Source organism: Ipomoea nil, unplaced genomic scaffold (genome assembly GCF_001879475.1).
Source record: "Ipomoea nil cultivar Tokyo-kokei standard unplaced genomic scaffold, Asagao_1.1 scaffold0656, whole genome shotgun sequence".
In the NCBI taxonomy this organism is placed as follows: domain Eukaryota; kingdom Viridiplantae; phylum Streptophyta; class Magnoliopsida; order Solanales; family Convolvulaceae; genus Ipomoea; species Ipomoea nil.
The window spans coordinates 894905-904904 of NW_017617084.1; the positions used below are offsets into that span (position 1 = coordinate 894905).

At 37.3% G+C, this 10000-nt stretch overlaps 1 protein-coding gene and 1 long non-coding RNA gene across 3 annotated transcripts in view; one reads left to right on the forward strand and one right to left on the reverse strand.

Annotated features, from left to right (window-relative positions):
• LOC109174735 overlaps nt 1-2627 on the forward strand; it is a 3314-nt gene extending 687 nt beyond the window's left edge. Inside the window, exons 1-3 of one of the 2 annotated variants that reach the window (XM_019323987.1) lie at nt 1-1243; nt 1336-1558; nt 2311-2627. The exon at nt 1-1243 is cut by the window's left edge and continues 687 nt beyond it. In XM_019323987.1, the coding sequence (XP_019179532.1) occupies nt 1-1127 (1127 nt within the window). In that variant the 3' untranslated portion in view covers nt 1128-1243; nt 1336-1558; nt 2311-2627. Of the gene's footprint in view, nt 1244-1335; nt 1559-1641; nt 1664-2310 lie in introns of those variants that run through there. The other variant, XM_019323988.1, reaches the window with a different exon arrangement.
• Nucleotides 2628-3113: 486 nt separating this feature from the next.
• On the reverse strand, nt 3114-4037 carry LOC109174745. Its single transcript, XR_002053170.1, has 2 exons — nt 3716-4037; nt 3114-3506 (listed from the first exon to the last, which is right to left on the reverse strand). It is a non-coding gene; the product is annotated as an uncharacterized LOC109174745 (long non-coding RNA).
• Between the last annotated feature and the right edge of the window lie 5963 nt (nt 4038-10000).

The window sequence follows — 10000 nt, forward strand, 5'->3', positions numbered from 1 at the left end:
TGTGGCTTGGTAGAACTTTTTTATCTAAAGAGGATTTCAAAGAAGAAGTGAAGACATATGCTATACAGTTTGGAAAGGAGCTGAAGTTTAAGAAGAATGATAAGGTAAGGTGTATAGCTATATGTACCCAATCTGATTGTAAATGGCAAGTAACTTGTAGAAAAGATGTTGATGAAGACTTTTGGAGGGTGACAGTTTTGAATGATGTGCAGGCTAATTGTCCATGGGTTAGTGACAACAAGTTCATTACTTCGTCATTAGTTGCAAAGAGATGGAAAAAACAAATTGGTGGAAATAGTAATTGGAAGATGAGTGAATTTAGAGAGACAGTGTGTACTGATGAACATCATTCCCTAAGTATAAGGCAAGCCTACAAGGCATTGGATTTTGCTAGGCGTGATATAAAGGGTGATCTTGAAGACAATTTCAATAAAATTTGGAGTTATTGTTTAGAAATAGAAAAAACTAATCCAAAGACCACTTTCAAGGTAGAGGAATCTGATTTACAATATGAGGGAGGTAAGAAGAGATTCCTTAGAATGTATATGTGTTGGGATGCTTGTAAAGATGGTTTCAAGTACTGTAGGCCACTTATTGGGGTAGATGGTTGTCATATTAAGGATAAAGCTGGGGGGATGATGCTTACTGCCGTTGGTATTGATGGGAATGAGGGTTTATTCCCTATTGCCTATGCCATAGTTGAAGGGGAGAATAAAGATTCTTGGTACTGGTTTTTGAAACTATTGTGCACTGACCTTGAGATTGACAATGTGTCTCAACGGCAATACACCTTTATGTCCGACAAGCAAAAGGGGCTTATCCCTGCATTTGAGGAGGTGATACCTATGGTTAGTCATAGGTTTTGCGTTAGGCATTTGCATAGTAATATGAAGGTGGCTGGGTTTGGAGGTGTTCCCATTAGAGATGCCCTATGGAAGGCAGCTAGGGCCACAACTGTGAGTACTTTTTCAAAAGCTATGAGGGAGTTAAAGGCATTAGATGTTCAAGCTTTTCAATGGTTGATGCAGAAGCATCCTGCAGAGTGGTCTAGATCCCATTTCTCTACAAATGCTAATAGTGATATGCTCCTTTGTTCACTACTAAGGTTGGCAGACCAAGAAAACTGAGGAAGAAATCTGCAGGGGAAATAACCAAAGATGGAATTCATATATCAAGAAGGACTGTGACACTTCACTGCTCAACTTGCAAGCTTATAGGTCATAACACTAGGAAATGTCCTCAGGTAAATGTATACAATTACATTATGCCTTTTACAATGTCATTTTACAACATCACCATTTAAATCAATTTACTTATTTTGTTTGAACTAAGCAGAGAAGAAATAGGCCACCAGCACCTCCAGTGGATGTGGCAGCAGTAGCAGTAGATGATGCTCCTCCAGTGGATGTGCCACCAGCAGCAGAAGAAGATGCTCCTCTTGTGGATGTGGCAGCAGCAACAACAGATGGTGATTTTGCAATGAATTTCCAGCAGATGCTATTTCACGAACAAATCCATTTTGCAGATTTAGAATCACTTCCAACAGAACATACACAAGGTAACTAGTTGATCCTTTATTAAATTTGAAAATCTTAAATTGTAGTTGATCCTTGTTTAACTTGTGAAACTCCTATATTGTAGTTGATCCTTTATTAAGTGTAGGCATGGTTGCAGTAGGCGCTAGGCGCTAGTCGGGCGGCCGGGCAGCGCCTAGCGCCTAGGCGGTCTAGGCGGCGCCTAGGCGGATTCTAGGCGGCGCTAGGTGGGCACCAAAAAAATTAAAAAAAATAGTGACAGACTTGTAGTTTGACAATTTTAATGAGGTTGTTTTCAACGTTCACTCAAATAACACATCTAAATAAATGAAATAATGATAATTTATAAGTCATAATGTCATAATAATATTAAAATCAATAATTAATGAAAGACGACATCGGTCAAAATCGGTCAAAATAAGACAAAATCAGTCAAAAACGGTCAAAATCGGACGAAATCGGACGACTCGGCCGAGTTGGCCGAGTTGACCGACTCGGCCGATTTGGCCGAGTTTGGCCGCCCAGGCCGCCTAGCGGCCGGCCGAGTTTTTGTCGCCTTTAGGCCAAAACTCTAAGGCTCGGTGCCGCCTAGCGCCTAGGCTGCTAGGCGGCTGAGTTTTGCAACCTTGAGTGTAGGAGACAATATTCAAACAATTGTAGATGATGTAAATTCCCAAATGACAGGTAAATGTTTAATTTGTAATTGCGATTCATGGATTTCTTTACAAACTTGTTGATTATGTTGTTTACAAACTTGTAATGTAATGAACTGTAGGAATACAAAGTGAGGAAATGACAATTGCTTCCCATGGAGTGAACATAAGTTTTGGTCAACCTCCAAAACGAAGAAAAATCATAGCTCATTCTACCAAAGGCAAACAAGTTGTGCAATCTGCTCCTCCATCCAATTAAGGACTGCTCAGAAAAAAACCCAATTGATTTAGATAAGGGTGTCTATTAACTGTAGTTGGATGTTAAGTGTAGTTGGAAGCTTATTTTGCCAAGTCTATGTCTGTTAAGTGTAGTTGGAAGCTTATTTTGCCAAGTCTTTTGGAAACAATTATGATGTATGGATAACAGATTTATGCTATCTATGACTGTTTTGGAAGCTTATTTTGCCAAGTCTTTTTGAAACAATTATGATGTATGGATGACAGATTTATGCTATCAATATGACTGTTTTGGAAGCTTATTTTTCCAAGTCTTTAAGGGCAAATACAGGAAGTCAAAACTGCCTTGTGATGTTCATCAATAGCAACCAGTTCTAAAATAGCAGCCAGTTCTAAAATATAGCAGCCAGTTCATCAAAACTGCATTGTGATGTTCATCAAGCTGAAACTTTTTGTTATCAATTTGGTTGTCAGGTTCATGACAGATTTATGCTATCTTTGTTAACCAATTCTACATAAAGTTCACCAATTTTACACAATTTTAACAAACACTGTGTACATAAAGTGTACCAATTCTACACAATTGGCATCACCAGTTCAACAGTTCTTGTCACCAATTCTACCAATTCCATTCATTCTTTAAACTGAGCAAACCTTCATTCCAAACTGAGAAAACCTTCATTCCAAATTGAGAAAACCTTAAACTGAACATTCATATTGCATTTCAACAACTTTTTCAAATACTTCAAATTCTACATTTTCACTTTCAACCACCCTCAAGCTAAAAAAAAGCTTTCCAAACCCATCACTACTAGTCTTGAAATTGCTAACAAACACAAACATTGCTACAACAAGAAATAAAATTAACACAACTCTACACAAAGACTTCAATTTTAGTTTCACACTGGAATTAGGAGCCTTTAATGCCTGCAGTGTCTCTAATCTTAGCTTTTAGGACTTCAATTTCTTGCTCATCCCGTTTATTCTTCGTAGCAACCTGGAAATAATCACCTTGGATTTTGAACACATTGGAGGGTCAAACCATCTCACAAATCCACAGCCACCAATCCCCTCCAATCCCCTGTATACAATTTATCAGTATACCAATAAAAAAAAATAACAATTCCCATATACACAATTCACAGCCACCAACACCAATCCCCTGTATACAATTTATTAGTATACCAATTAAAAAAATAACAATTCCCATATACACAATTCAATTAATTTCCGCATGCACAATCCAAACAATTTCGAAAGAAAAAATAAAATAATAATAGAATCACTTACTTGATTATCATAGGAACAGTCCCAATACCTTCTTCCCGGGTTTACATCCGTCCACGATGTCCGTATCTTCAATCTTTGGCCACAGTGACAATAACATATGGATTTTGCATCGCTATAGCAAACCCTTGAACGACAATAGCTCTCCTCGCTGTTAGCATACGTACCTTGCATAGCTTCCAAGTGTTGTTGAATGCATTGATGCGTGAAGATATGTTGTAGCTTGAAGAGATTTTGTAGCTTGGATGTGTGAATGCGTGGGTAGGAGAAGATAATGGCGCCTCTAGGGTTATTCGGTTAATACCAGAGCATAAATGGCGCATGTTAATTGAAATTTCGAAATTACCCTCATTTTAACAGTAAGTTGACGACTGCCCGAGCAAAAGGACCAAATTGGTTAACGTTTTAATACTCAGAGGATTTAATTAGGTAAGAAATATAGTCGAGGATCAAATTGGTAATTTCACAATAGTCAGGGGACCAAATCGGTAATAAACTCTAAAAAAATATCACTATGAAATTGATTATTTTTACTTTTTATCAACTTTGTCTCTGAAAACTCTCTAGATGAGGATTTTTTTTATATAATATATTTAATTTAATATTTAATATAATAATAATAATAATGATGTAATAGAAGTAAAATTATATTAGGAAGTAATGATTTAATATAAAACTTTACCAATAAATGTGAACACAATAAATGCATTCATATTGCTTTGACCAATTATTTTTATTATTTTTATTATTACTATTACTATTATTATTATATTATTATTATTATTATATTATTATTATTATATTATAAATAACTATTAGACAAAGTTTAGGATTGTCAAAATTATAAAAAGGGTTTAATCTAAAAATAAAATAAGTGTCAATACAAGTTATGTCCTTGATTTTTGTCCATTTTTTATATGCTAATAAATATATACATTTTACTTTAATTGTTGTACATTTGATTTGTATTGGACAAAATCACCCTTACACCGTTATAACACCGTTAGTATTTAATATATCCACCAATCTTACCATACACCTACATCTATCATATCATTTTCCTATTTTTAGTTATCATTTTATTAAAATTATCATATAACAATTAATTTAATTATAAATTATATTTTAATTAAATATTTATATGAATATTAAATTATATATATATATATATATATATATATATATATATATATATTGTTTTGATCACTATATTCAAATATATGATAATTTAAAAGTATCATCACTTTAAAGAATTGCGAAACATAATTTTAACTAATTTTTTAAAAATTTTGTTACTTAATAATATTTAAATATTGGGCATAGGTTTTCGCACATCGCGCGTACAAAATGCTAGTAAGAATAATAAGTACTATTAAAGTAAGTACTTATTTTGTTTATTATTATTATTATTATTATTGATAAGTAATTATTATTAATTAATTAGTTTTAATTAATTTCCAATAAAATTATATTTATTTATTAGTTTTGCAACATATACATATACATATACATATACACACACACACACACACACACACACACACACACACACACACACACACACACATATATATATATATATATATATATTATTAGAGCGTAATAATATATTTAATTTAATATTCAATATAATAATAATGATGATGTAATAGAAGTAAAATAATATTAGAAAGTAATAATTTAATATAAAAATTTACCAATAAATGTAAACACAATAAATGTATTCATATTGCTAATCTCATTCGACCAATTATTATTATTATTATTATTATTATTATTATTATTATTATTATTATTATTATTATTATTATTATTAAATAATAAATAATTATTAGACAAAGTTTAGGATTGTCAGAATTATGAAGAGGTTTTGATAAGAATAATAAGTATTATTAAGGTAAGTACTTATTTTATTTATTATTATTATTATTAGTAAGTAATTATTATTATTAAATAATTATTAGACAAAGTTTAGAATTGTTAGAATTATGGAGAGTGTTTAATAAGAATAATAAGTATTATTAAGGTAAGTACTTATTTTGTTTATTATTGATATAATTTAATAAGAATAATTGGTATTATTAAGGTAAGTAATAATAATTTTCTTTCTATAAGAATAATTAGTATTATTAAGGAAAGTATTATTATTATTATTATTATTATTATTTTTATTTTTTTATTTGATTTTTTACATCTAACTTTTTTCCCTCCCTGAGACTAGGGTTTTTCTCCCTGCGACTAGGGTTTTGACGGTTTCTTGCGTAAGATCGGTCGAACATCGGCGACTTGTCTATGGATGTGCATGAAATCACTGCGTCGACTGCGGGGATGTGTCTGGAGGAGGAAGAACAGGGCGTGCGCTTTGAAGACGAAGGATATGCTGTCGCGATGCCTTTGCCGGAACGTCGTACATGGACGTTGGTTGGCCGTTTCCTTACGGACCGAATCATGAAAGTGGAGATGATGAAGCGAGTCATGGCCTCGGCATGGCGGCCACTAATGGGAATTGAAATAACGGACGTTATCCCGAACTTATATCTCTTTACATTCTTTGACGAGACAGACATGCGTCGGGTATTGGAGGAAGGTCCTTGGGCGTTTGAGAACGCGACGTTTCTTTGCCAGGTGTTGAATGACGGGGAAGATCCGACGCAAGTAGTGTTGAGCACTGTGGACTTCTGGCTGTAGGTTTATGATATTCCATTGGGATACCGGATTGTAAAGGTGCTTGAGCGGATCGGGGATTTTGCGGGGGTTTTTTTACGTTGTGATGAACGTAATTTTGAGAGGCCATGGACTTCGTTTTACCGGGTACGTATCACACATGATGTTTCGGTTCCTTTGAAACGACGTATGAAGATGATCATGTGGGATGGGACGTGGGTCTGGATAAATTTCAAGTACGAACGTTTGCATATGTTCTGCTTTTTTTGTGGTATAATGGGGCATACTGATAAATTCTGTTTAGCTGCTCGTCGTTCGTCATTGACACCGGATCAATATCTGTTTGGTGCGGCTATGAGAGCGGGTGGTAATAATCCGGCCAAGATATTGGGTGATAAGTGGTTTAAAATAGGGCAGGAGAGAAGGAAAGAAATCGGCTTTGGTGTTGGTGGGTACGGACACAATGCTGCTGTAGTGGGTGGGCCGAGAGGACGGGTGGCGGTGGGTAGAGTTGTGGGGGAAGGTGGAGACGGGCAGTTGGGGTTGGCGAGGGAGAAGGGGGTAGTTGGGGAGGAAGAGGGAGTTAGGGTGGATCCAAAGAGGCGTAGAATGGATGGTGAGGTTGGTGGTGGAGTGGAAGTGGGGGTGGACATTGAGCCAGACAGCTTATGTTTGGCGAATTCTGGGATTGAGGGTGGTAGGGGCACCGGGTGAGAGAGGGAGTGGTGATGGAAGAGGATATAGCAATGACCGATGTTCAAAAAAACTTGCAGATGGCGGGTGCTGCGGTGCAGACCCGCCCGACCCAATGAGTACATTGAGCTGGAACTGCCGTGGCTTGGGTAATCAACGGACAGTTCGGGAAATTGAGGACATAGTGTCCCGCAAGAAACCCGATTTTGTATTTCTGATGGAAACCAAGGTTAACCGAGATCATGCAGAGCGTCTTCGGATTAAGCTGGGTTTCGAAGGCCTTTTTAATGTGGATAACGCTGGGTTGAGTGGAGGACTGGCATTGTTGTGGAGAACGAATGATACTGCAAGAATAATGGGTTATTCTAATAATCATATAGATGTTGAGGTGAGTGTGCCAGGTTTTGATAAGTGGAGGATGACTGGTTTCTATGGCTTCTCGAAGCGTCCACAGAGAAGGGAGTCGTGGGATCTTATTCGGTCATTAGCAAGTAGGTCGGATCTGCCATGGGTAATCATTGGAGATTTTAATGATATCTTATACCAGTATGAGAAACGGGGAGGAAATCCCCATCCAGACAGCTTGCTACGGGGTTTTGGAGAAACTATTGAGGAGTGTGGTTTGACACAATTACCAATGTCTGGATATCCCTATACTTGGGAGAAAGGAAAGGGCACGCCAAACTGGATAGAGGAACGATTGGATAAGGTTTTGGCTACTCAAACCTGGAGAGAGTTGGTGGCTGATGCAAATGTGCAGAATATATTAACCCGGAAATCAGATCATTCCTTCCTTTTCCTTGGGATTCTCAATCTTCGGGGAAGGAGGGGTGTTCAGAGAAGGGGTTTTCGTTTTGAGATGGCATGGCTACATGATGAGGGGTGTAGGGAGGTGGTGGAGAAATCATGGGGCGAAGGAAGAAGTAGGGGGTTGCAGGAGTGTGTCACCCTATGTGGTGATCGGTTAACACGCTGGGATGGAGATCGATTCCATAAATTTGGTGAGAAAATTTTGAATTTACGTAAGGAACAGTTGCGCCTCAGGGGGTGTATGGATCCGGTATCCCTAGCCGAGTTTCGAAGACTAGATGAATGTTTGGCTCATGTTGAATTACAGGAGGATACGTACTGGAGACAGAGGGCCAAACAGCATTGGCTCAAGGATGCAGATTCAAACACCAAGTTTTACCACAGGTATGCTTCTCATCGAAAAAAAAAAGAATGCTATTACTAAAATTATGAATAGTGATGGGGATTGGATTGAGGGGGAATCCATGACAAATGTAATCTTGGATTATTATCGTGGTATTTTTAACTCGAGTTCTCCTACTATTGATGATGAGTTCTTTGGGAGTATACATCCACGTGTAACAGGCATGCAGAATGAGAGTTTATTGCGCCCTTTTGAAGAGAATGAGGTTAAATCTGCATTGTTTTCAATGTATCCTGATAAAGCACCAGGCCCGGATGGTATGAACCCGGGGTTTTATCAACACTTTTGGGATGTAGTGGGCACTGATGTTTCTTCTTATATTCTGAATTGTCTGAATACTTGTTCAATGCCTAATAAATTAAATGAAACGAACATTATTTTGATCCCCAAGAAGAAAACCCCGGAAATGGTTTCTGATTATAGGCCAATTGCCTTGAGTAATGTCGTTTACAGAGTTATGGCAAAGATAATTACAGCCAGGATGAAGCCACTAATGGAGAGTATTATATCTGAATCCCAGAGTGCATTTATATCTGGAAGGCTAATTATAGATAATATCTTGATAGCTGCGAAAGTTGGACATTATTTGAACAGGAAGCAATGTGGACTAACAGGTTGGGGGGCTTTAAAGCTAGATATGGCTAAAGCTTACGATCGTATGGAATGGTCTTTTTTGGAAAAGATGCTGAGGGCACTGGGATTTGATGAAAGATGGATAGAGTTATTGATGATGTGTGTAACCACTGTGTCTTACAGTGTACTGGTAAATGGTTCAAGGACTGATCAAATAACCCCGACTCGTGGTTTAAGGCAAGGTGATCCCCTGTCACCTTATTTGTTTATTATTTATGCTGAGGGGCTTTCGACATTATTAAAACAGGCACAGGCAAATGTAGAGATACATGGCTGTAGAGTGGCTAGAGGAGCTCCCTCCATTACCCACTTATTCTTTGCTGATGATAGTCTGCTTTTTTTCAAAGCAAATGTGCAGGAGGCGGGTGTGATAAAACGTTGTCTGTCGAAATATGAAAGGATGTCTGGCCAGGCAGTTAACTATCACAAATCAAATATTTGTTATATTAAGAATACTCGAGGTGAAATAAGGGAGGAGATTGCTGGTATATTGGGAGTAGTGCAGGCTCAGAATTTTGGAAAGTATTTGGGGCTTCCATCATTTGTGGGCAGGAATAGAAGAGTGGCATTTTCTTATATTGAAGACAAAATAAGGCAGAGGATTAACTCGTGGAATAAGAAACTTCTGTCACAGGCAGGAAAAGAAGTTTTATTGAAAAGTGTGGCACAGTCTATGCCTACCTTTTCGATGAGCGTTTTTCTACTCCTTATGACTCTGTGCACTGCCATTGAGCGAACCATGAATCGATATTGGTGGAGATCGAGAGATGACCAGGGTATTCATTGGAAAGCTTGGGATAAACTGTGTATCCCAAAAGAATATGGAGGACTGGGGTTCAAAGAGTTGCGTGCCTTTAACCTTGCAATGTTGGGCAAGCAAGCGTGGCGCTTTCTGACATAGCCTCATTCATTGGTTTCAAGAGTTTATAAAGCCAGGTACTATCCCACTAGTTCTTTCTATGAAGCATGCTTGGGAAATAATCCAAGTCTTTGTTGGCGAAGTATTTTGGCGGCACAAGATTTGGTTTGTGGAGGGGTTAGGCGCAGGATTGGGGATGGCAAATCAACTTTGATTTGGGACCATC